The sequence below is a fragment of the Hyperoodon ampullatus genome (genome assembly GCF_949752795.1).
Source record: "Hyperoodon ampullatus genome assembly, chromosome: 5".
Taxonomy (NCBI): domain Eukaryota; kingdom Metazoa; phylum Chordata; class Mammalia; order Artiodactyla; family Ziphiidae; genus Hyperoodon; species Hyperoodon ampullatus.
This window is the reverse complement of record NC_136918.1, coordinates 145,505,515-145,531,023: the sequence shown is the minus strand read 5'-3', so window position 1 is coordinate 145,531,023 and position 25,509 is coordinate 145,505,515. Positions and strand designations below refer to the sequence as shown.

Here is a 25,509-nt window from a genome sequence, read left to right as displayed (position 1 = left end):
ATTGCTTTGGTTGTTGACATTCTCAAAGGCGTCCTCTGTGAGAACAGCGGGTTTATTTCTTCTGGAGTCACACTCTGCACTTGTTTCTCTTCCTGCCCCCGCACCCTGGCTGGGCTCCGCGCCGGCGGCAATGACCGGCCACCCCCCGTGGCCCCGCCCCGCCACTGCGGATGGTGGAGGGAGGGTGCCCGCTCTTTCCAGGCCACGGGGGTGCCATCTTCAGTGTCTCTTGCTGTCTCTTTCCTTCATCAGTCCCTCGAGGGGAGTATTATTAGTCTTTTCAAAGAATTAACATCTGACTTCTTTGCTTTCTTGATGCTTCCTGTTATGTACATTTTTTTTTTTTCCATTCACTGCATCTCCCATCTGTTTTCTGGGAGTTAAATCTATTTGTTTTCTAACTTCCTGGGCTGGATGCTTGAAGCGCAGGCTACTTAAGGCTGTGACCTTGTAGACAAGGAGCTGACAAGACCCTCACTCCTTCTGGGTGGGAAAGCGACCTTGGCTTACCCTTCTCCTGTGGCCTTTCCCCTGGAAACCTGATAAGGGTGGGGGTCAGACCCCCAGGGTGAAGTGATGCCAGCTGAGTGAACCATGGGCCTCGGGGAGCCCCAGATCTGGGCTCCGCCACGGCTGCTCCGGGAAACCCACACCCGCCCAAGGCCACCCGGCTCATGTTCACGACCCGGAGCTTCTGTCCTGGGTCCTTCCTCAGAGCAGGGTGACCCCACTGCCACCGCGGGCCACGGAGTGAGGGCCGAGAATCCCAACCCCGGCCCTGGCTGCACCCTTGCCCCTCAGACATATCCTTGTCCTTCAGCTCCAGGGTTTCCAGTTCCCACCGTGGCCTCTCCTCCCCGCAGGTGCCCTGCTCGGTGGGCCCGTCCCGGTTGTGTCTTCGATGCTCCCTCGAGGGCAGACAGGCCTGAGGGACTTGCTGTGTGCCCGGCGTGGGCCTGTGGCCTCCCACGTTGGTGCTGGGACTGGGGGCCAGGTTGTCACTTGCTGTTCAGACCTTCCACCTCCCAACTGACCCGGTCTTTCGTCTGCTGTTTCCCTCGCTTACAGATTTCCCCCTGTACTGAGTGATTTGTGTGTTTTCCCTTTTAGTTCTCTCAATTTTTGCTTTTCATATCTTGAAGCTATGTTGTTACCGGTGTAGAAATTTAGAATCGCTGTACTTTCCTGGCGGGTTTACCCCATTATCATTATGGAGTTTTAAAAAAATTTTGGCAGTATTTCCTGCTTTAAAATACACTTGTGTGATTTCTCACGAGCACACACACACGGCTCCCTTCTCACCAGACCGCCACCCCCGTCCCCCTCGGCTCTCAAGTCCTTACACTTGGGCCTCTTGTAAGCAGCACAGCTCCGGTTCTGTCCCGTTGACGACATCCGTCTTTATACGGGAGAGTGGACCCGCTCACTGAACACACGCGCCAACGGGTCGGAGTTTAATCAGTCTTCACTCCGTTTCCTGTTTCTCCACCTGTTCCGGGTTCCTCTTCTCTCCTTTCCTGCTGTCTTCGGGTCGGGTTTTTCCTACGCTGTTCTTCCTTCCTGCTTGGTTATCAGGGGCACGTTCCCTCCCGTTCTTGGCTGGACCCTGAGGTGACAGGTGCGTCCTTCACTTGGGTCTGATGTAACGAGGTTTCGGCCTCCTCGGGGCCAGGCTGGGGTCTCGGGGATGCGCCCTCCCTGCGGCGCGGCCAGACGTGGACGCGTGGCCTCACCGGCCCCCCTGCTCTACCTCCGTCCCCGTGTCATCAGCACCACCTCCTTCTCCCCAGCGGCCCTCGCGGTCCCCACTGAGGCTTGTGTCCTGAGAGGCCTCGGTGCCCACTTGCTCTGCCTGTAGAAGACGGTTGTCTTTACCGGATGCAGAATTCTAGGTGAGCGGTTCCTTGCTTCCGACCTTTGGGACCCTTTATGGTCTCTGGCTCCTCTCATCCCCGTGAGGAATCAGCTTGTGGCTCGTGTTGACCCTTCGCGTGAAGGGCTTCTGGAACCTTCCCTCGTTTAGAAGCTCGGCCGTGACACCTTCAAATGCTCTGCTGCCCCAGCCCCACCCGCGGGTCCTCACCCGCACGCGTCTGACCTCCCTCGCCGTGTCCAACTGCCCAGCGCGTCGCCCAGACTCCAGGCTGACCCCTGCCCTCCTCGGCTGTGTCCCATCTGCCTGAAGTCGCACAGAATCCTCACGTCCAGAGGCTGCGGGTTTTCAGTCCCAGAATTAAACCCGACTCTCGCCCATGGGCCCCAGCTCTGTGCTGCCATCTCCTCTCCTCTAGGTCTGGGCCTCATCGTCGTGGTTAAGGCCAAGCCTGGAAACTCCTGTCACTGCTGGCTGGTCGCTTGCCCGCTTGGGAATCCCAGGCCCTCAACACGCTCACCTTCCTCAACGGGAGGGCTTGCTTCTGCTTCTGGCAGCTCATAGGGGAACCCCGAGCTTACGCAGATTCTGGCAGTGCCCGGGGGTCCAGCTCTCCTGGCTTCTGCCTGGCCTGTGCCCGGCATCACACTTGTTCTCCTGCTTCATCAGCTGCAGAAGCAGGATTCAGCAGGGGATTCTCGCCATCCCAGGGGACAACCGAGGTGCTGGGAGTTCATCGCCTGGATGATCCGGGCCGATGAGGCCCCCGCGATGCACTGGGGGTGCCAGGTCTCCCCTGGGAGGTGCACACTGGGGCCCAGCCCTGCTCCTCAGTGAGTGGGGGCCTGGGACATCCTGCCTGGCCACCACCTCAGGCCCCTGTCCTTTTAGTCCCCAGCCCTGCCCCGAGATCGCGGGGCCAACCAGGTGTCCCGTCAGAGCCCCCTGAGCCCCGAGGGCTTCCTTCCTCCAGGAGCCGGGTGGGCAGGTGACCACACACAGCCCAAGGCCCCCAGAGCACTCTCACCTGGTGGCCCGGGTGGGCCCACTTCTCCTTTGTCACCCTTCGGTCCAGAAGGCCCCTGGTGCCCTGGAGGGACAGAGACCCCAGTGCCTGTTACTAAATATGTGACAGAGGCGCCTGGGACAGGCCCTCCTGCCCACGCATGGCCCAACCCTGGTGGGCACTGTGTGCACTGCGGACCTGGACCAGGGAGGGGGCAGCGTGTGAACCCAGGGACAGTCAGAGCAAGAGCTCGTGACCAGTGGAAGTGCCCGGTGGTCGCGCCCCAGGGGCTGCAGCCTCTGCTCCCAGAGGCCACGCCACTCCTCCAGGGAGGGGCTCGAACAAACAGCAGGCTTGGACGAGGAGCTGGAGCTGGACAGTGGATGGCCAGTGGGTGGCCGCTCGGTCTTCACTCCCATCCACGGCTGGCCCGCCTGGAAGGCTGTGCTGGGAGGACCCAGGAGCCCAGCAAAGGGGGCCGTGATCAACCAGGACTGGGGGGCCTGGATCATCCAGCACCCCGGTGAGGGCTGCCCACACCCTGCTCTGAGCTGTGGCTGGAGGGGTGACCTGCCCTCCTCGAGGCCCCAGGACCCTCACCTGGCAATCCCGGGGCTCCAGGGCGGCCAGACTCCACAAACGCCTGCAAAGAACAGGCCAAAGATGGCCGTTGAGAGAGACGCTCTGGAAATCGAGGCCACCACCTGTCCAAGGGTCTGCGAGGCCACACCCCCAAGCACCCCTGCCCCCCAAGACAGAGAAGCAGGGAGGGGGAGGGAGAGGACACAGGATTTGGAGTCGGGAGCCCCAGTCACGACATGACTGCCCCACGTGGTCACTTCACGTCACTGAGCCTTGTGAGGTGGGGGGTGTTCACCCCCCAGGACCCCAGGGCTCGTGCTCAGGAGCCCAGATCCAGAGAGCCCTCCCCCGACCTCACTTCCCCTGGGGGCTCGTCTTCTAACCAACGGCCCACCAGGTGCGGCCTACAAGGCAGGTGGGCCTGGGTCCCACCACTGCGCCCCTTCCAGAAGCCCCCCCACCAGGGGCTCAGAGGCCGTGGCTCTGGCTGCCCTGCCTGGGGTTCAGCCCTCCCGGGTCGGCGGAGGGGAAAGGAAGCCAGTGCAGGTAAGTGTGAGGACGCAGTGGGAACAGCAGGTGTCGCGGTGACTTACGTTGCTGTCATAGACAGGAGTCCCGGGAGAGCCCGGGGGCCCTGGGGGCCCAGGTGGACCGGGCGGACCCTGCGTGGGGGGCAGAGAAAGCCTGGTCAGTCAACACTGGACATCGACACTGGCCAGGACAGCAGATGTGGGCAGAAGCAATTCTGAGAATCATGGTGAAGTCAGAAAACATCACATGGAGAATGCGTCCGGTTTACTCTGTGGTCGTGGGCTCCCTGAGGGCAGAGCCATCCCCTTCCCGTTCCCAGATCGGAGTCCTGCCCAAAGACTCCCACGGGAGCCGTGCGGGCGGCTGTCTGCGCTGGACACGACCTCGGACACGGCTCGTGTGGTTACTAACTGCCAGCTGGGTGAAGGTCGGCTCCGTTCATTCACCCACTCGCAGAAAAAGGACAAACGGCCGATTCAGGTAGTGTCAGAAGAGCCTGTTCTGAAAGCAACGGCTCACTCGCCAAAGGGCTGGCCTGAGTGATGAAGGTGCCTGGGGACAGGGACCTGGGACCTCACGGGCACCTGCTCTCGGGCCCCTGGGCACCTTCGCCCCTACCCTGAGGCCGAGAGGGCTGGCAGCAGAACAGAGGCGCAAGCTCAGGCCCACGAAGAAGCCGGACGCGCTGGACGCCCTGACCAGGGCGCGCGCACAGCGGCTGGCGCTCCGCCTCTACAACTCAAAGCCGCGGGGGGGATTCGAGAGCCCCCAGTCCTGCTCGAAGGAAGTGGCCCAGTCCACCTCCATCTCAGAACTCTGCAAGACGCCGCCTCGTGTTCTGAGATTTCATGAAACCACTGCAAGGAGGAGGGAGCCCGAATGAAGACACGCGGTGACGGAAAAACCGGGAGAGCCGCAGCCTGAGCCACTGCCCTCAGGACCCCGCGTCGCTCAGCCAGGCCGGGTCGGAGGGGGTCCAGGAGAAAAGGCACCGGGTGCAGCTGGCGGGCCCACTGGGTGCCCAGCGGGGTCGGAGGCGAGTCCTGCATCTAGATGGCACCGTTTCAGGTAGAGGTGATGACAGGGCCTCACCCGGGGACTTTACCGAACCTTCAGCTCCCGAGGCAGCAGTAACTGCAGCGTGAAGGCGGTCGGAGCAAGAGCCCCATGGGCCAGAGGCGCCCACCCCAGAGCCCATGCGGCCTACAGGCTCTTCTGAGAAAACCACACCGGGGCACTGTCTGGTGGCCTTGGCGCGTGTGTGTGCGTGTGTGTGCACACACATGTGTTTGTGTGCATGGGGGTCTGCGTGTCCGAGGGCCACGAGGCTGCTCAGAAGCCTCCCACAGGTGAGCTCTGGGACCCGAGCCACTGCGGCCGGGCCTCCTACCCCCGCCTGCCCCGCAAGACACTCACCCTCGCGCTGAATCCCACGCTGGCATCTCCCGGCTCCCCCTTCTCCCCTTTCAGTCCGTTCATCCCGGGGCGCCCCTGGGGCAGAGCACAGTGGGTGGCAGCCGTGAGGGCTGGCCCAGCTGCTCCTGTCCCCACCCAGGGCCTCCTCGGGGTGCCCGTCCCTCTGCGGCCCAAGCTGCCCACGAGCGGGGCTGGAGAGAGCCACGCTCTGGTGGGGGGTCCCCAGGTGGAGGACAGCGGAGAGACTGCAGCCCACTCTCCTCCAGGCCCATCGTCCACGTGGGCCTGGGCTGCTTTCCACAACCGGCACGAGACCCAGGGACTCACCGGCCGTCCAGGGAAGCCAATTTCGCCCTTGTGCCCGGGCCGCCCGTAGGGACCCTGTGGGGGAAGCCAGGTTTTAGGTGAGCCGTGACCGGCCCGCTGCCCCGTGGTCTCCCTCCCGACGCCTGCCCCCGCATTTAGAGGCGCAGCTGGGATAGAAGCTCAGCTGCCACGCCTGCCCAGCAGCCAGGCAGGAGACGGTGCCCTCTGCAGCACGCGCATGTGCACTGTGGGAAAGCCTGGGTCTACTCACCGGGGGTCCTCGGAAGCCAGGCTCACCCTGAACAGAAAACCAGAAGGTACCATTAGGTGGCCGTAGGTCACGCCCCCCAGTGGGCAGCCCCCGAGGTGTCCCTGTGTCCATCTGGATGCCCCTGGCGGCGCCCGAGGCACTGACAACACCCAGGAAGAAAAGGAAACAGCAACAGGGAGAAAGCTCTGGACTGGGGTTTGTGTCCCGGGGCCCACCCTGGGGGCCCTGAGACCCAGAGGGTTGGCCCCACAGCGCCCGGGCTGGAGGGGTCTGTGGGCCCCGACCTCAGCTGTGACACGCGGTGGGGCCGGCAGAGTTCTCTCTGCCCCGCGGTCCCTCGGCCCATCCCCCGACAATCCTGGGGGCCTTTGGGGAACCCCTCAGATCTGTCCCCAGCATCCTCCTGTCCCAGCAGGGCTGGGGTTCCCTGCTGGGGGGCAGGGGACCCAGGGCACAGGCCCCCGTGGAGCCCATTCCCGAGCCCAGCCATGCTTGGCCCCCTCCTGAGGAAGGAAGGCCAGGATCCCTGCCCCCAGCGGCAGCGCCCCCAGAGGGCCAGTCAGGCACCACAGGGGTGCAGCTCCCACAGGCGAGGCCCAGGCCGGGGCCCCCAAGAGCCCCCCGCTCCTCTGCAGTGTGGGCTCCGCTGACGGGCAGAGGAGAACGAGGGGCCAGCCAGGCTGAGGCTGATCCGAGGCGCAGGCTCCGAGGGGCCCCGAGGACCCTCCCACCAGGGTGGTGGGAGAGGAACAGACGGACGGGTGAGGGGCCCAGGCTGCGGAAGCTTCCAGAGCCCAATCAGCAGAGGCTCCCACGCACGGGCAGGAGCTGGCCCTCTCAGGAGGACAAACCTCTCTGTACCGTCTCCACGGCCCCCAAGCCCCGCTGCCCTGGCCAGGCAGGACAGAGGGGGCAAGCTGGGCCCAGACGCCCCCTCACCTTGGCTCCTTTCTGGGCGGAGGTCAGCGCTCTGCCATCAGGGCTGAAGACCATGCCCGGCTCACCCTTCTCGCCCTGGAACAGGGGGGCGGGTAAGGGAGGCCGGCTCGGGCAAGAGCAGGCCTCGCACGCCCCCAGCCCTGCAGTGAACCGCCCTCGGCACCGACGCCGCAGCCCAGGACACGGAGCCGTGAGCGGGGCCTCTGGCAGGTCCAGGGAAAAGAGCGGAGGGGAGTCCGCCCCAAGTGCCCGGGCACGGCCCACCTCCCCCCGAGCGGTCACCCGGTGGCCCTGCACGGCCCCTCACCTTGGGTCCCGGGAGGCCCTGCTGGCCTCTGGAGCCCAGGTCTCCCTTCGGCCCGGCTGGTCCCTGCAGGAGACACAGAGTGCTGCCCGGAAGGCCCCTGCCTTAGGGCCGTGAGCCCCCGCCTCACCCTAGACGCCCGCCCGACACCCCTGTCTGGATGGGGTCTCCGGCTCCTGTTCCTCGGCCTCACGGGGGCCCACCCGGCCCCCTGCCTGCGAAGCAGAGGCCCCGCGCCCGCTGGGGAGGTACTCACGGGGAGGCCTGCGAGCCCCACCCGGCCCTGTGGAGAGAGAGACAGCGCCGGTCAGGACCTGCCGCGGGGAGGTGCCCGGCGCCCAGCCCGTCCCGGGGCCGCACGTACCTCGGGGCCCGGCACGCTCGCCAGTGCTCTCTGTCCACGAGTCAGCAGAGCCAGTGTCCCGGAGAAGGAAGGAAAAGGACCACGTTTACCGTGAACACTCAACCCCCGTGGCATTACCGACACAGACCCACAAAGAACACCAGGAAGTCAACGTGAAAGACATCTTCCTGGCTTTGGCCTCAAGGTCCCTGAGACGAGAAATGAAGCAGCCCCGGGAGTCCGCTCCCGCACCACAGAACCGGCCCGGGACCCTGGGACCAGGGGGCAGTGCCCCCCACTTCCCTGGCTGCTGTGCATGGGGGCCGGAGGGGGCCTGTCACAGCTAGAGTGGGTGACGTGCGGGCAAACAGCACGACCAAAGGGCGGCTCTGGAAGGGCCAGCTTCGATGCCAAGAAACCCCATGGCACCAACAGACTGGGACCCCGGTGTCACTGGAGGTCGCCCTACAGGGGGAGGGCTGGGGACCTGCGGCAGAGCACGTGTCCACCCATGCAGGGTTCTTACGTCCTGCTCCGACATGTAGACGACAGGCCCTGGGGGTCCGGGGGGTCCCGGGAGGCCTGGCTGCCCCACTCCGTCCTTCCCTGGGTTGCCCTGGAAGACAGTTTCCCCTGGGGGTTGAACTGCAGCCCAGCCTGGACTTGGAGGGGCTTCCGGTGCCCACGGGGTGTGAGGAGATGCCTGAGGGCTGAGCACAGTGGCCCACAAGCCCCCACCTCAGGCAGGGCAGGCTCTGAGCCCGGATACCCCCCAAGTCTCTGCACCACGAGGGCGGGCACGGGGCACAGGGCAGCACCCCTGGCCCTGCCGTGCACCTGCCACCCGTCCACGGACACCCACCAACTCCCGCAAACTCACTTTCTCTCCCTGGGGCCCTTTTTCTCCTTTTGGTCCCTGTGGAGACAGGAAGGAAATCATTCATCATAAACAGCACACAAGCCCCGCTTCCTGGAGACCCCAGGCCACCGGGACTGGCCCTGAGTGAAGATGCGGAGTTTCCCTGCACTGACGAAATGGGGCCTGGAGGGTCGGGGGGGCAGCCACGCAGGAAACCCCCTAAGGCAGCCTGGACCGCTGACTCACGTCCCACGGAGCTGGGGTCTCCGGGTCCTGTGGGGACCCTAAGATACACACTGGGCGCCAGCTCTCACCCAGGCGTGGCTACTTTGGGGGTGTCAGCCGCAGCAGCCCTGGGTGGCCACTCACCTGGAGTCCGGATACACCCTCCCTGCCAGGAAGGCCGGGGAACCCAGGAGCTCCGTCTGCTCCAGCCTCTCCCTGCAGTGGACATAAGGAGAGCACGTGCGTCAGCCGTGGCACCTGGGGGCCACGGTGACCCGGAGCTGGCCAGGCGGGGGTTTCCGCTGGCCACCAGCTCACACCCGATTCAACCTGGTCTGTTGACCAGGTTGAGGGAGCTTCAACCTGCTCGGCCTCCTGGGGAGCGCCGCGGGGCAGAGGAGGGGGCAGGGGGCAGAGGATTCTGCTGCGGAGCTGGGATGGGAGGAAAGCTGTCCTATGGGCAAACCTGGGGGGACCCGGGGGGACAGGGGGACAGTGGGAGAAGGACACGGGGCCTGGCATGGACTCACCCCTGTTTACTGAGGCCCCAGGCAATGGGGACCAGCCAAGCTCCTGGTCTCAGCCTGGGGACCCCGCCCTGCACCCCAGACCAGGGCTGCTAACGACTGTGGATTTCCTGAACCCCAGGTACTGTTCTTACCTTGGTCCCTGGTGGCCCCATGACTCCAGGATCCCCCTAAAGTGGACAAAGGGTTCTGTGGGGCCGCGAGCGCTGGCCCAGCCCCCAGGCAGCGCCCACTCCTCCTCAGGTAACCAGGTGGTCCCCACGCCGCACCCCGCAGCTCAGAGCTGAGGGCCCCGGGCCCTGCACCCACCCACGCGCTGAGCGCACACAGCCTGGACTGTTCTGGAGGCCAGGCCACCGTTTCCCGCAGAAGCAGGAGCACTCAGGTGACTTCACCTTGAACGGTTCAAGAAAGCTAAGAAGTACGTCCTTCTAAAAAAGCCATCTTTCCAACTGTCTCAAAGGTTTGCAAATCACAGCAGAACGCGCTAAGAGACTGGGTGGCGCAGCCGGCCCGCGGGGGAACCCTGCACTCCCGGACCGCACGGGTGCCGGAGGAGCAGGGTGGGGCTGCTGTCCCCCAGGGGCGGGGAGGGGGCAGGGCCAAGCAGGGAGGCGGGGCCAGCGGCAGCCAGAGAAGCACCCAGGTTCTGCCGGGCGCCGGCCACTGCCCCCCGGGCTGGGGGCTCCTTCCCTGAGCCCCTCGCTCTCCCCAAGTCCGCACACACCTGGCACGTGTGGAGCCAGAGATCTCGACTCACGGGGTTAGAAAGATGGGACGGCGCCACCCCCTGAACCCGAGCTCTGGGGACCGTCTCCCCGTTAGGCTTTTCTGTGTTTTGCAAATTTCCCACGAGGAACTCGGGGCCACTGAGCAGTAGCTCCTGGCGGGGAGGGGGTGAGCGGCGGGCACCCCCGGGCTAACAAATCTCTCACTGACCTTGACTCCAGGCAGGCCAGGCGGTCCCTGTGGGGGGCAGAGAAGGAAGAGGGCCGGGTCGGTGCTGCTCCCGCCCCTCGGGGGACAGCCTTTCCCCCCAAGAAAACTAGTCCCTCTTATAAAAAACGGAAGAAAAGGGCATTTGTGTCAACAGGGGCCCGCACACCCCGAAACCCCACCAGAGGTGGCCTGTCCTCGGCACCACCTGGTGTCCCACAGATGGTACACAAACTGGCCGCGGGGAGGGCATGAGCAAGTCACCCCAACACAAAGAAACCTGCATTTTATTAACTAGAAACAAATGCATTTGAACGGATGGGATGCTGCCTTTTGGCCTCCCCAGGGCACTGGCTGGTTTAACCCCACCCGAGGGTCTCCATCATCCTGAGGCCACGAAACAGCCCACAGACCCCTCCAGGGGTCAAGCGGCATTGGAGCTGTGTCCTTGGACCTAGAGGAGGGGGCCCTGCCCTGCGACCTCGCCCCGTCATCTTGGCTCAGATCTCACCTGATGCCAAGGCAGCCGACTGCTACTGTCCCAAACTAAGCCTTTCTAACACATAAAGGGAAAGGCACTAAACTTAAAGGGGCAAAACCGCTCTATTTCACCAGAGTTAGCTTCTGCCCAAGTGAAAATCCTCATCAGTGGTGCTCAGGACAGGAGGCCCGTCCCACCACCCTCTCGCTGGGCTGAGACTCCAGGGGCCGAGCTGGACACTGGTTCGAGGTCCCCTAAGGACCCCCAGTGGGGTCTGTGTCGGCCCCGCGGGCTCCTGGGGGTGGGAACCCTCTCCCTGCCTGTCCCAGGCATCCTGCCCCCGGGATGGCCCCTCGTGCGTCCGTCCGGTCTAAGCTCGGTTACCTCTGGACGCCAGGAGGGCCAGCTGGACCTAATCCTGACCAGTGCATGTCGATGGCACAACAAGGTGTGATTTCATAGGAATCCATCCATTTTTCACAGGAAAAGTGTCCCCATTTTTCTTTAAAGTTCTGCTCAGGTCAAAACTGTGTAACTTCCCCAAAGTTAGGGCCATAAAGAGAACCGGACTAGTATTTCCCAGGAAGACCTGTCTTTGGGGCCCATCCTGCCCCGTGGTCATTCAGCTCCACCACCAGTGGCATTCCCCACCCTGGAGACCAGTGGCCCCGAGGTGGACAGTGTCCTGGAGGCAGGTGGCTCGCTGGCTCTGCAGGGCTGCTCCTGGGCCCACTGGAGGCCAGTCCCAGGGACGCTCCCCCGGACCCCCCCCCAGGCGGCCCCGCCCCCAAGCTGACCAAGCCCAGCTCTGTTGCAGTACCTGCGGCCCATTGGCACCTCGGGCTGTCGACCAGAAGGGGCCCCCGGAGCCTTCCATGTCGTCCTGGAGGAGAACACACAGGGACGCCAGGGTCTGCGTGTCTTCTCATAGGAAGAGACCTGCCCCAGGCTGGGCAGGACCCAAACGCCCGAGCGGGTGGATTCTGAGGGTGGGGTTGCCGGTTGCAGGGCCCCTGCTGGGTGGGTCATGGGGACGGCAGGGCAGACATGCGGGGCTACCGACGCCCCCCATTCAGCGCTCACATGTGGGGACTCTGTCACCAGCCAGGAGGAGCCCAGGCAGGGGTGGCACCAGTCTGGCTGCTGCCCGGCAGTGCCGGTCAGTGTGGGTGCCCGAGGGCACCTGGGGCCACAGAGCCGGGCTTTCTGGGGGCCAGGAGCAGCGGGTACTCACAAACCCCGCAGCGAGTCCTGGGCCTGGGGGCCCGGGGGGGCCCGGGGGCCCTGGTGGTCCTGCTGGTCCGGGGCGTCCTGCCAGGCCGTGCTCCCCAGGCGTGCCAATAGGGCCGGGGTCTCCCTTGCTTCCCTGCACAGGTGGGAGAGAAGGTCATCACCCTCGGCCCTCGGGTGTCCCTAAACCCCAGGCGCCACCGCACTGCCAGTGCACCAGTGTTTTCTCACGAGCATTTTACATCTGAAGAGCCAGGGGGGTGAACAACCAGCCAGGAGCTACGCAAACCCCACAGCACCTCTTTCTTCTGGCCTCACCAGACTTTATCCACTTAACACGAAACCACCGAGCAAGACCCCCAGGCGGGGGCCTGAGAGACTCCTTCCCGGAGGGGGGAAGACTCCGCTGGCGAAAGCAGGGCAGGGGGCCCAGGAGCCCATTGCCACAGGGATGAGGGAACCATGAGAGCGTCTGTGACTGGAGCCAGCCCAGGCATCTCAGTCAAGATACTTGAGACCCGTCTCTCAGGTCTGAGTGGCCTTGGTAGCTGAGCATCTAACTCTGGTGTCCAGGATCTCCAACTACAAGTGGAGTCTGGCCTCACCTTTGCTGAATTTCACCCCCCGCTGTAGCCTTTTCCCTCACTGTAAATCTCACCAGCTTTCCCCGTTTATCCCTGAAGCCCATGGCCGTGTGTGCATGCACGTGTTGTGTGTGTGCGCGTTTACACACCCAAGTCTCTACTCTGAATCTCGTCCCTCCCTCCAGGCCCCTCCAGTCCCACTGTCGTCCTCCCCCTCCTCCCCATGGGTTTTCCCGGTGGACGAGTCTGGAGCTGCACCACCACGGCGGCCTCCCCAGTGATGGGCCCTCCCTCCTGGGAGGGCTGCCGGTTTGGCTCATGGAGGAGCTGGGGCGGCGTCCCCAGGACCAGGCCTGTGTGACGGTGCTAGGGACCCACTCGGACCACCCTGGGGCCCCAGCAGCACCCGACTGCCAGCAGCCACTCCCCCGCCGCAGCTCCCGGGACCCCAGGGCTGCCTGCCTCCGAGCACATCTGAACCAGAACTGGAGTGGAAACGGTCTTGCGGGACAAACGCGGTTCCTGGCCGGACCCCACGATCAGTGCCCGGGAGCTCGATCTCCCGGCCGCCATGCCCTCACCCCCACCCCCTTGGCCAGCGGGCCCATTCCGTCCAGAAAGAGCAGCGGCACTGGGGCTTTGTCCGTACCTTGGGTCCTGGGGCGCCCGCCTCGCCCTGAGGGAGGAGAGAACAGTTACTTCCAGATCGGACCAGGGTGCAGGCAGCAAGAGAGAGCAGACAGCGTCTCACCTGCTTTATCCCGACCCATGAGGCCAAGTTTTCCCCTTGTACCAACTATTTCTAAAACTCCAAGTGTCTCCTCTTGGCCCTGGTGCACCCCTGGCTGTTCCCGCCATCACCCCTGTTTCAGATGGGGATGGAGGCTCCTGGGAGGCTCAGCCGTGGAGGGGCCGGGGCTGACCTCGCTAAGCAGCAGCCCTTGCCCTCCGCCACCCCTGGAACCAGGCGGAGAGTCCTTCTAGCTCAATGGCTGTAAAGCAGCAAGCTCGGAGCACAAACGGTTCCCTTAAAACTGGCCTCTGCTGGGCCCAAAACAGCCAGGTTCTCGCTGGAAGATCACAGGGAAGTATTATCTCCAGACGACTGTGTGGGCATCTCCCGTGGTCCATCCCCGAAAAACCACATGGAAACCACGGGCCCCGGTTACAGGTTTGTGCAGCCTTGAAAGTTTCTCCATTATCAATGCAACCAAAATGGAAACTAGAAATAAAATGTCCAAATCAAGTAAAGGGTCGATATTCTTCAAAACCATTAGGCCAATTGTCATCATAGAGAAACAGCACTATGTAGTGAAGTCCTGGATTTTTACGGGAGCCCCAGCGGCCGGTTTTGAGCCAGCGTGGGAGGCCCAGGGTTCCCCGGCTGTCGGACCGAGAAGACGGCGGCTCCCTGTTGGGCTAAAGCCGTCACCGCCCTGCCCTGTGGCATTTCTCCTCTGTTGACCCGGGGCCACACCACCCAAGTACCCACACCCCACGTTGCTAGGTCAGGTCCGCCCTGGAGGCCCGGGGGAGTGACTTACAAGGCTGCCTTTCTGGCCGGCCTGTCCTGGCTGCCCATCTTTTCCTGGAGGACCTGGGGGTCCCTGGGGAGAGAAGAGCAGAGTGTGAGGCCAGATAGAGAATGATTTGGGTTAGCAGAAGCCCATCTGCGCATCCGGCACCCGAAACACTCCCGGGACACGGCCCAGAGTCCCACAGCTCACGGGAGACCCACCCACGTGCACGGTCAAGGGCGTCGGACAGCTCTGTTCGGGTTTGTATTTCTTTCTTCCCCCTTTTTAGTTTAATTGGAGTCGCCAATCAAATTAGGGAGGATGAGAAGGGCCACCAGCCCCGCGGGGAGGGCGTGGCCTCGCGTGCAGAGGTTGGGGCTGGTGACTGGCCGTGGACTCTCAGTAAAGGGTCATCACGCCTTCAGCAGGAAACCGCGTGGCCCACGGACTCTGTGTCCCGAGCACGTTTCTGGGTGAAAACCAGGCGCACATCCCTGGTTCCTGGGACCCAATCTCAACAGCGACACCTCCAGGCACCTGCCAGGCCACGGTGCAGTGTCCCCAGTGCCAGGAGCGGGGCCCACAGGGCCAAACGTGGGCCCCTCTCGGCCTCCCATCCTCCAGACATCAGGGCCAACCCCGTCCCATGAGTCACCCCCAGACGGCCTCTGCAAGGGCAGGGAGGTGAGCAGCTGTCATGTGGGCACCAGCGGCTCGGCAGCCAGAACCACGGGGCTACCCACAGAGGTCCCTCCCACCCTGGGGGGCCCAAAGACGGGTGGCCCCCCAAAAGGTTTTGTGGGGGAGGATGGAGGTGGTGAGGGAGGCTTTCACCCAGACGGAGGAAGGCCCCACGCTCACTGTCCCCCCGACCCAGATGCGGACGCAGGTAGGTGAGCGGAGGCGGGCCTTACCGGGGTCCCAGGAAGCCCGGGGGGCCCATCCCGCCCAGGCACTCCGGGAAGGCCTGCGGGTCCGGGGACGTCCGAGCTGTTCATCCCGAAGCGGCCTGGCTCTCCGGGCAGGCCTGGGACGCCAGGGGGCCCAGGGGGGCCGGGGAAGCCTCGAGGGCCCTGGACACGGAAAACACAGAACCGTCACTGCATGCAGCACTGGCCAAAGGAGGCCCACTGCCCCCCACCCAGCCAGGCCTCGTCACCGCCCAACGGGCTCCGCTGGTGCTTAGGGACGTCAGGGCAGCGGCCACCCCGGCCAAGGGTCACTCACGCGGAGGCTCTCCAGGTCGCCACCAAACCCAGACCCCTCCATGTCGATGAAGGTCTGAGGGGAGAGGCCGAGTCACCAGAAGCCCAGACGGCCCACCTGCGGTCAGCCGGCGAGGCCGCACCCCTGCCCCGAGGTCCCCCCCGAGCACCCGCCCTTGGCGCTAACCGTGCAGGACTGTCAGTGGTCTCGAGCCCCCCGACCCCCAATGAAAACACCCGAGGCAGCGCAGGGGCCAAGTGCCCGGGGCCTGCACACGCCCCCGGGAGGCCGGTTCCGGACCTGAGCAGTGCGGCATCGGAAGCCGAGCACGACCAGAGGCCCCTTTGCTGGGACCGGGGTGGAAGAGGGAGGACTCACCAGCCTGTCATGTCTGAAGGAGGGTCCGGGTGGCCCCGGAGGCCCTTGGGGTCCTGGGGGTCCCCTCGGCCCGACCCCAGGATCCCCCTGGGAACAGAAGACCCCTGTCACACCAGGGTTCACAGCCCCACCTCGGGTCGCGCCCGCCCCATGCCCGGCCGGTTACCTCTCACCTTCTCGCCCTTGGGGCCCACGTCTCCCGGGGTTCCTGGGAAGCCCTGCGGCCCGGTGTCCCCCTGGAAGACAGAAGCCAGGAGGCTCGGTCAAGAGAAGGCCCTGTGCCCGTCACCGGCCAAGCCACCACCGACACACGGCTCTGTGCCTACGGAGATGGGGCTGTCATGGGGGCCACAGCAGGGCACCGCCAACCTCGGAGATGCGAGGCCGCCACCAGGAGCAGCAGCCCGCAGAGGTGACCTCGGTGTCCCGGGGACACCAGGCCAGACGGTGGCACCTGCCCGCCGCGTGTGTGCTGGCTCGCGTGTGCTGCGGGGACACTGAGGACAGGAGTGCCTCTGTGGGTGCTGCCTGTGTGAATGGGTGGAGGCCGCGCGGCTGAAACGGCCCCCTATGTGTTTGAGCGTCTGCACGCAGGGCGCATCCGGCTCGAGGCCCCAGCGCACCCAGATCCAGGAGCTGGCGAATCCAGTCACCGGACCCTGGATCCCACACGTGCACACACACGCACCCCGCTCTGCAGAGGCTCCCGCAACGACCGAGCCCAGCTTGGTCCTCAAGCGCAAAGAGGCCGATGAAGGACAGGCTGAGTCCACATGAAACGTCCCCGCCGACCTTCCTGATGTCCCCCCGGGCGTCCGCCGGGTCTCCACTCAGTCCTGAGAGCCTCCCTCCCTGCCTTCCCGTCACCATTTGTGGGTCTGTCGTTTCACAAATCTTTATTTGAACCTTCTTGTGTCATTTTATTCCGTTATTATCAACGAATAGCATTTGTTGATTTTTAAAAATCCAAACTGTCTTAAGACAGAAGCTGTCTTAACCACCGTGATGGCTGACGAGCCTGTGGTTTCTCTCTCTTTTTTTTTTTTTTTGCGGTACGCGGGCCTCTCACTGTTGTGGCCTCTCCCGTTGCGGAGCGCAGGCTCCCGACGCGCAGGCCCAGCGGCCATGGCTCACGGGCCCAGCCGCTCCGCGGCATGTGGGATCTTCCCGGACCGGGGCACGAACCCGTGTCCCCTGCATCGGCAGGCGGACCCTCAACCACTGCGCCACCAGGGAAGCCCCTGTGGTTTCTCCTGCAAGCGTCTCTCTCCTCTACGTGCTGTGTCCCCGCTCCACTGCCCAACCCCGACTTCAGGCTGTTTCTCTCTCACCTCTAAGAATCTGGAAGCTTTACTTTTACTTCTTTCGTTTTCTTTGTTTCCTGGTAGCCTAAACGTCTCAATACACACGCATAACTTTATATTTCTCTATCAACCGTTAGACTTATATTTTCTTAACAAAAGTTGCATTTTGAAAATGGCTTCATTTTGAAATCTCTTCAGTTTGTTGAGCTTAAAAACAGTCACTGGGTAACCCCACTGGGTGGGGAAGAGAGGGAGCCTGGGGACTCATGCAAACGTCACAGATAACACAGGTTCTGAAAGAAAAGGCAACTTACAGGTTTCCCGTCTTCGCCAGGATCACCCTGGAAAGTGGGAGAGAAACCATCAATGACAGAAAATCACACCTGACCCCCCCCCCGAGCTGAACGTGGAAACGGACCCCTGTCCCCCAGACCCTCTGCTCCCACGAGAGGGTGGCTCTCTGCACGGGGCTGGAGAACCTTCCGTCCAGGGCCCTGTGGCCGCGTCCCCGCCCGCGGCCCTGGGCTGGCTCTGCCTGCCCGCCGGCCACCCTCCCGCTGCACCCAGGGAAGGAATCGGCCGTCCGGAGCCCCAGGACCCTGCTGCCCTCTCCCCTCTGGCCAAGTCCCCACCCCCGACTGGACGAAGCGGAGACAGTACTCACGGGCTCGCCATCCCTTCCGGGGGCGCCGTCCTTCCCCGGGGGCCCCGGGGGTCCCTGCGGCCCGGGAACAGGCTGTGCATCGGGACTCTGCACGGCGGAGCCTGCAGGACCCTGGGGACCGACCGGGCCGGGGGGGCCCTGGGCGCCTGGTTCTCCTTTCTGCCCCTTCAGGCCTCGCTGGGGACGAAGAGGAGAGGGTACAGGCTGGGGCGGGGGCACATACGCTCGCCTGCGTCCTGGGCTGGGCCCGGATCACACAGCAGGGGGACACAGACAAGACAGGCGCAGGGGACAGGCAAGGGGACATGCTTGTGGACGCACACAGGGCCGGCATGGTAGTGCCAGCACCAACAGAGGTCTGCCTGCCCGGCGTCCCCTACACCCGCCCTTGTGTTCTGGCTGGGGAGCGTCCCCAGCCGTGGACACCCAGTGCTGCTGGCGCCCACGGGTACAGGGGGGCACAGAGGACGGCCGGGAGCCCCAGAACTCTGTCAGGGTCCCCAGTGAACAGAGCAGGGGCTCCGCCTGCTCTGGGGTCCCCGTGGCGACCTCACCTCTTTCAGGCTGCCCCCAGGGCTCCACTCGCTCCCGTCCCACGTGGCGACTGTGCTCAAGCTGGGGAGGGTCTGAGCTGTAGGAGGCAGAGGTGGCCATCAGACCGTCCCCAGGCTGCCCCCGCCTGGCGCTCAGTCCTGGCCGGGCCCCGAGCCCCGGCTCCAGCTCCGTCCCCTGCACAGGCTGCCCCCGCCTGGCGCTCAGTCCTGGCTGGGCCCCGAGCCCGGGCTCCAGCTCCATCCCCTGCACAGGCTGCCCCCGCCTGGTGCTCAGTCCTGGCCAGCCCCGGGCCCCGAGCCCCAGCTCCAGGGGGGCTCCAGCTCCGTCCCCAGCACAGGCTGCCCCCGCCTGGCGCTCAGTCCTGGCCGGGCCCCGAGCCCCGGCTCCAGCTCCGTCCCCTGCACTCCCATTTCTCCTCCCGATGAACCGTCTGAGGGTCTGCGGCATCCTCGCGACCCTTCCCCCCTGAGTGCCAGGCGGCAGCGCCTGGGAGCGAGGGCCTCCGAGAACCCGGCTCACACGTGGGAAGTGCATTGCTGTTCTGTGCAGTGACCTAACCCAAGTCTCCCCTTGCGCCCAACCGCGTCCCTGTGGCTTCCTTTTGGGGGATGGTGATGGTGGCGGTTCCAGGACCCGTGGAGGGTCGGTCCACCTGCCAAATCCAGCCAAAGCCAGCCTCAGCCCAAGCGAAGGACAGTTCCCACAGCGTTGGGGAAGCAACAAAACAGCACAGAGACGAGTGCCTGCGGCACGGACGCCTGGCCCGACACATCATCCTGCGCGTCCCCCCGCCCCCGTCTGCGGGTTTTCCCTCCACTGGGTGCAAGATGGCACCTCCCCTTTGTGATGGACAGGAATCTGGGGGTGGACTTTGATACTGTTCCCCCAAAGCTTTCATCCAATAGCATCAGCACCACTGAGTCAATTACAAAACGGGATTCAAGCCGCTTTCCAATGTCCCGCTTCCTGAGGGGTCTGTGCCCTTGCGAGGTCCTGATCTCACTCTGACAGTGCCGGGCGCTGAGCTTGGGGGCCGGACAGGACCTCAGTTTCCAGGGTCGCACAGCTCTGGGACGTCCGTGCCCATTTCCAGAAGAATTCGGGGCCACAACCCCCCATGCCCACCTGCAGCCACCCCTGGGCTTGCCCTGCTCAGTACGCGAGCCGGCCGGTGCCTGCTGGGGGCACTGTCGCCTCAGCCAACCCCATCCCACCCCCACAGACCTGCCAAGTCACAAGTCAGCCACCGGAGGGCACCCCATCCTGCCCCACGCTGGCCTGGGAGGACACCTCCCAGGCCTCTTCCTGTGTTAGCATGATTTAAGACAAAATTACAATTCCTGCCTCAGAAACATTTAAAACCGCAAAAATGTCACTCAGAGAAAGCAAAGGCCTAAATAAGCCAAAGGAGACAGATCCTGAGTCCGGGGTCGGAAGACTCAACATTAACTGGACGCCCAGGCCTGTCCCCACGCCGACCTGCAGCGTCAAAACCCTGGCAGCCCTTCTAGGAGAAACTGACACACGGATCGAAAATTCACACGAGCCTGCGAAGCACACAGAACACCAAAGCAGCTCCGTAAAGGAAGAGCAAGGCTGGAGGCCGCACACCACCTGAGCCCAGGCTTATCATAAAGCCAAGCGATCAGGACCGTGTGCAACAGCTGTGAAGACGGTGAGACAGGGTCCGGAATGGAGCCGAGTCCAGACAGACTGGCACATGCGCACAGCCGTTCTCAGCCAAGGCCCAGGGCAACGCAGAGGCGAAGCACCCTCCTTCCAACAAACGTGGGGGAACCACATACGAGAACCACGCCCTGTGGATCGCAGGCCCGAGTGAAAACCTAAGACTGGGCCGGCTTCTCAGACGTGACACCAACACCGAGACCCACAAAGAACAAACTGATAATTTCATCGAAGTTAAAACCGTGTGCTCTTCTAACTCACTATTAACAAAACGCAAAGATAAGCCGGAGACGGAGAGGATATGTGACAAAGGAGTCGTGTACAGAGGATAAAAACCCTCAGAATTCGACAACAGGAAAACAAACGGCCCGTTAGAAATCGGGCGTGAGACTGGAACAGAGTTTTATTAAAGAAGATGCAGGAATAGCAACTGAAGGGAGACGTGGGCCCTGTGGCAAGCAGCAACCTTCGTGGGCACCTGCACGCGGCCACGGGCAGCTGTGCACAAAGACACGGTCCACTTCCCAGGGTGGCCCGGGCGTCCGAGCCTGTGCACCCTCTGGGCCGGGCGTGGGGGGAGCCCCTGAGCCCCCAAATGCTGCCCTACTTCGCAGAGGGCCTGAGCAGAGGCACCTTTGCACCTCTTCCCTGAAAACCAGCTCTCACATCCTCCGGTGACCCCGCTGTCCCCAGGCTGGGAAGTAGCAGCACCCTTGGGACGGTCCCACAAATCCCTCAGGAGCAGCAGAAAGTGAGAAACAAAACACAGGAGAGACCACGTCCACGGAGCAGCTGAGGACCCGCCACCGGGGCAGCGAGGGGGCGGGGCGTGCGTGTGACGGACGGGAGCCCCTTCTCTGCCACAAGGACACAGACACGCGCTGGGCGCACACACTGAATGCACACGCACACCCCACTGACAGACACACCACCCCAGCAAAGCTTTACCTGCTAATGAAGACACCGTGGTCTCCTCCTCAATTTCCTCAGTTCTGAAACCTTCCTGGCTGCCCACTCCGGCCAAGGGTGGAGAAGTGACTGGAGGAGCCTCGGGTAGCCTGGGTTCCAGGGGTGCGCCCTGGGGTGAGAGTGGGAAGCAGCTCTGTTATTCAGCGACGCGTGTGGCCCCTGAGCGCCGGCAAAGCTGTCAGGTTTACATGCGTTTGGTCGTAAAAAGAGATGTTTACGCACTTCAGGGAAGTTAAGGAGCCACCAGAGACTCCGTCACAGACATGAAGAAGCTCTAGGCCCCTCCAGAGCCATTTTCTCCTGGAAATGGGGGTCTCCACGCCCTGCAAGTCGGCAAGTCCCCCAACCCCCCCCCACCTGGAGGGATGGCTGAGCGCCGGCCCTCCTCCTCTCCCTGCAGGGCCCAGGACGGCCCCTCGGAGACTCAGGGAACCCCAGTTCCTGCCCGTGGTCCGGACAGTGACCAGCACGTAGCCGTCACCATGGCGGAAGCCCACAGAGGGAGGGAGCCTCTGCGTTCACTGCACAAGGGGAGGGGTGGCCCTGCTCTGGAAGCCCACTTCCCTGTCCTCAGAGGCACCCGGAGCTGCGAGGACGTGGGCACAGGTGCACTGAAGACGCTTCCCGTGACCAACCATCCACACCTGGCACGAGCTCCCTGGCAACAGTGCTCGGGAGACGGTGCTGGTCCAGGTGCCCGGGACGGCATGCCTGTGAGGCCCGTCCAAGGGCTCCCCCACTGCCCGGTGGGCAAGCGGCACCCAGCGCTGGACACCAGGCCTCCCCCACTACAGCCACAACCCTCCGATATGGGGAGGGTCTCCAGGGACCCGGAGCTGGTCAGCCACTGACACCCCAGACCCCGTGGGCAGGCGAGGGCAGAGGCACTGAGGAGCACAGAGAGCGCGCAGGGGGCGCTGAGAGGCCGAGGGTGCCCTGGACCAGGCTGGGCCCCGCACAGAGGCTTCCGCATGGCCCCTCCTGCCTCCCTCACTGCGGCCTCGGCCAAACCTTCTGAAGCAGGAGCTGGCGGGACGGCTCCCTAGTTAGCGCACCGCAGGCCGGATGACCCTTTCCACCTCTGGCTGCCCCCCGCCGCCTCCAGTCTGTTAAGAGAGGCCCCGTGGCTGCAGCGCTTCACGCCTTGGCACCGGCACAGCGGGGACACCGCCGTCGCTGTAGTTTGTGCCCAGGGCCCCTGGGTGGAGATGGCTGGGGAGTGGACAGGCCACATGACCCCCGGCAGGGCCGGCGTGGGCACCACCCTCTGACACCCTCCAGGGGGCGGCCGGGCGCCAGAGCCAGCGCGGCTTCCCGAGAGCTGCTCTGGCCAGTGCAGGGAGCCCCGGCGTCCCCGGCGTGCGGGGGGCCGCCAACCACCCACCCCAGGGCGGCTCAGCACTCCGCCCCATCACGGCCCCTCAACTCCCAAGCCCTAGGAGGAGGTGATCTGTCCAAACAGGAGAAGGCGATGGTCCTGTCACTCCCGAGACACCCCCAGCCCTGTGTGTGGCTTTGGGCCGTGTGGGCTACGGAGCAGGGTTGGCCCCTTAGTCCCTTACGGCCCCACAAGCTGACGGGAGACGCAACAGATGCCAAGGTCACTCAGACAACCGCACGAGGTCTGGACCAGACACCGGATTCGAGAGAACATTCCCCCCCAGAGGAGGCTCAGCCGGAAGGCGTGCCAGCCACTCAGCCAGAGCCCCGGTCCCCCATCTCCAGCAGGAATTTGTCTTGGCCGCCCAGGGATCCCTTAGAATTCACACACTCGTGTGCACACATGTCCCCGACACCACACCCTGAGGGCCCCGGCACTCACCGACTCCTCCCAGGTCTCCGCAAGCCCGCTGCCCAAGTCTCCTGATGCCTGCAGGGTTGACAGGAAACAAGCCGGTGACCGAAGCCCCCAGCCCCCTGGGAGCTCGGGGCGGGGGGAGAGGGCGGACCGGGTGTGGGGGCCAGGGTGGTCCTCGACAGGGCACGTGTCCATCAGACCACTTAGAACGAAAGGCCCGCAGGAAGCGAGCTCAGCGACTGGCCGGACACACAGACCCGCACAGAACGCATTCCTTCCTCTCGACGGGTCATCCTGTCCCTGGGACGCTGTCCTGGGAGACAGCCGAGAGGGGAGGCCCCGCCCAGGGACCCTCGGGGGCTGGGACTCCGCGTGAAGGTCGTGCCCCCTCTGGCCTGGCCTGCTCCCTGCACACGGCTGAGACCTGGGCTTGCGCTGGGGACACAGCCCGTCTGTCCCTCCCACGCCAGAACTGGTGGGCTTTCTGCCTTAGGTCCCACGGGACAGTGTGCACACGCGCATACACACACACACGACTGCACACGTGCACACACACACACTTTTTGCTCTGGTGACTACTAGTGACTCTATCGCCAACTGGCTATTCTAGGGGTGATTTTTAACCTTTAGGTTCTGTAAGTGTTTCTATGTGGAAAGTTCTAGGCAAGGGAGGTTCTTTCTCAGGTTACAGGTAGATAGAAACATAATCCCAGGTAACACTGACCCAAAGCAGCATCTTTCAAAAGAGACCTCTCTGGTCCTGTTACTTTGGGTTTCCAGGCACGGCCACCCCACTCCCGGCCTTGAGTCCCTCCCCCCACAAGGTGGGGGGAGGGGAGGGAGCCCCCTGCCTGAGCCCAGGCAGCGGCCACTCACCCTATCGTCATCGTCCTCCTCGTCCTCATCCAGGCAATGCAGGGGGCTCACCTGGGGGTCCTCACGCAGCCTCAGATCCGAGATGAGGCCCTGAACACGGGGGGGAAGGTAGGTCACCAGGGGTCCCAAGGCAGGAGGCCCAGGGCGCAGGGAGACCCCAAGTCAAGTTGCAGCCAGCTCGGAGCCCGGCACGTCTGAGGCCAATTCCAGGGGTGACACCACAGCGGGGGACACCACAGCGGGGGACACCACAGCGGGTGGCTTCACTCCCTCCCTCCTTCCCTCTTCAGCATGAATGCTCATCACCCTCTCGCGGGCTCCGCGCTCCCTCCGAGGTCCCAGCCCCACACTAGGTGCCAGGACACAGCACAAACATCTCTCGGGTCCCAGTGCAGAGAACAGGTCGGCAGTGTGCAGTGTCCTTGGAGGTGGTGTCCCCTCGGGGCACGAGGCAGACGGCACTGGCTGGGGGGAGGTCGGGGCAGCAGGCACGGAGAAGACCAGGACACCCACTCCTACAGAAAGCCCAGCGCTGGGGCAGGGCCACCACCAGCTGGGATGGCACGACAGCCGAGGACCTCAGCCTGGCTGCACCGGGGCCTTTGCCATGAGGTCTCCTGTTCCCCAGAGGGTGACACAACCACAGGTTCTGAATCGCAGCCGAGATCTCGGAGACACGTGCGTGAGGCCACTGGAGCCCAGGCCTTTGGTGTCCTTTCTAGAAGGCGTCCCTGCCTGGAAGTTATGAGTATTCACACACGCTTGCCTGGTATTTCTTTTGTTTTCATTTTAATCCACGGGATTTATCAGTGCATCTTCTCCTGAATAGAGACCACATTTCATCGAGTCTAAGATGCACATTTTCACAGCTCTCAATACAGGCCAGTTTAGGTCAGGAGCTGGCCAACGTTCTCAGTCAAGGGCCAGATGGTGCATATTTCCAGGTCTTTGCTGCCGCTGCTCTGCGGCTGTGTCAGGAAGCTGACCGCAGACAGTTGGTGGACGCTGGACGCAGCTGCCCCCACCAGACGGTACAGGACACAGAAACATTCACACCTCACAAAGTATTCTTCTTCTTTTGGTTTTGCAACCACTTAAACATGCAAAAGCCTTTCTAGTCGTGGGCTGTATAAAAATAGGCGCGGGCGGGATGTCCTCGGGCCGTGTGCCGACCCAGTCAGGTTACGGTTTATCCCCTAAGTGCCCTTCACACTCCCTTTATCACTGATCCTCCATCTCATGGCCATCCTGCTCCACACGTGACCACAAGCCGACAAACACCCCCCCGTGTGTCCCTATGCGCCCTCGCCTGAGGGCTCCACTCCTCTCTCCGGGACCAGCTCAGGCCACCTCCTCCAGGAAGCCCCACGGACGCCCTCCCGAGGATCAGCGCCTCCGGGGGCCAGTGCTGCCCGGCTCCACACTCAACCTTGCACCTCCACTCCCACTGATAGTGAGGCCTACGAGGTGGGACACCCCACCTCCCTGTGTGTGTGTTTGTGTGTACACATCGCGTGTGTCACGTGCACATGGATGTGCACGTGTATACATGAGTGTATAAGTGTGTCATGCAGGTACATGCATCGTGTGAGGGTGCACCTGCATCCACATGCTTGTGTGTATGTGCACACGTGGGTGTGTATGTGCACAGGTGTGTGTGCATGTTCAGGCACACACACCTGATCCTGGGAGGCGAGTGAGGTCAGCTGGCCCAGGTGGGGGGCTGAGGGAGAGCCCCACAGCCCCCAGTTACATGAGGTCCTCATGTCCCCAACACAGCTCTCAGCCAGGCCTGCTAGGGCAGGAGGGGGCCAAGGACACAGGTTGGGAGGAGGTGCAGGCGGGGCGTTTCAGCTCTGCAGCGCACGTGTGACACCCCCCCTGTCTCAAGTGAGCACGAGGGCCGGCCTCACCAGCCGACGGGGGCACCAAGTCGCCGACAATGGCGTCCTGTCGCTGGTCTATCTCCGAAGGTGGCGAGAACAGTGTCCGTTGGTGGGAGCACGGGCCACGTTCACTGTTTTCACCACCTGACCACAGGTCATTTCAGAAGCTCTAAGGCAGAAGCGCCCACGGCTTCATGGCCAAGGCCCATCCTGCCTGGTGAGCCCCTCCTGCAGCTCCGACCCTCACACCGTGGCAG

General features: G+C 63.6%; 1 protein-coding gene across 1 annotated transcript in view; it reads right to left on the bottom strand.

The window, feature by feature from the left end:
- The window catches only part of COL18A1 (collagen type XVIII alpha 1 chain), a gene marked incomplete at its 5' end in the record, with an annotated part of 48,324 nt that overhangs the window by 6,683 nt on the left and 16,132 nt on the right, over positions 1 to 25,509 (bottom strand). Inside the window, 29 exons of the mRNA XM_079705542.1 lie at positions 2,901 to 2,963; positions 3,480 to 3,522; positions 4,055 to 4,123; positions 5,409 to 5,483; positions 5,736 to 5,789; positions 5,986 to 6,012; positions 6,925 to 6,999; positions 7,232 to 7,294; positions 7,485 to 7,511; positions 7,593 to 7,622; positions 8,098 to 8,187; positions 8,452 to 8,487; positions 8,800 to 8,871; positions 9,317 to 9,352; positions 10,122 to 10,148; positions 11,420 to 11,482; positions 11,834 to 11,965; positions 13,063 to 13,089; positions 13,958 to 14,020; positions 14,845 to 15,003; positions 15,158 to 15,211; positions 15,515 to 15,601; positions 15,688 to 15,750; positions 17,133 to 17,159; positions 17,483 to 17,659; positions 18,037 to 18,113; positions 20,672 to 20,801; positions 22,515 to 22,562; positions 23,367 to 23,456. Coding sequence (XP_079561668.1) covers positions 2,901 to 2,963; positions 3,480 to 3,522; positions 4,055 to 4,123; positions 5,409 to 5,483; positions 5,736 to 5,789; positions 5,986 to 6,012; positions 6,925 to 6,999; positions 7,232 to 7,294; positions 7,485 to 7,511; positions 7,593 to 7,622; positions 8,098 to 8,187; positions 8,452 to 8,487; positions 8,800 to 8,871; positions 9,317 to 9,352; positions 10,122 to 10,148; positions 11,420 to 11,482; positions 11,834 to 11,965; positions 13,063 to 13,089; positions 13,958 to 14,020; positions 14,845 to 15,003; positions 15,158 to 15,211; positions 15,515 to 15,601; positions 15,688 to 15,750; positions 17,133 to 17,159; positions 17,483 to 17,659; positions 18,037 to 18,113; positions 20,672 to 20,801; positions 22,515 to 22,562; positions 23,367 to 23,456 — 1,984 coding nt within the window. The remainder of the gene's footprint in view (positions 1 to 2,900; positions 2,964 to 3,479; positions 3,523 to 4,054; positions 4,124 to 5,408; positions 5,484 to 5,735; positions 5,790 to 5,985; positions 6,013 to 6,924; positions 7,000 to 7,231; positions 7,295 to 7,484; positions 7,512 to 7,592; positions 7,623 to 8,097; positions 8,188 to 8,451; positions 8,488 to 8,799; positions 8,872 to 9,316; positions 9,353 to 10,121; positions 10,149 to 11,419; positions 11,483 to 11,833; positions 11,966 to 13,062; positions 13,090 to 13,957; positions 14,021 to 14,844; positions 15,004 to 15,157; positions 15,212 to 15,514; positions 15,602 to 15,687; positions 15,751 to 17,132; positions 17,160 to 17,482; positions 17,660 to 18,036; positions 18,114 to 20,671; positions 20,802 to 22,514; positions 22,563 to 23,366; positions 23,457 to 25,509) is intronic.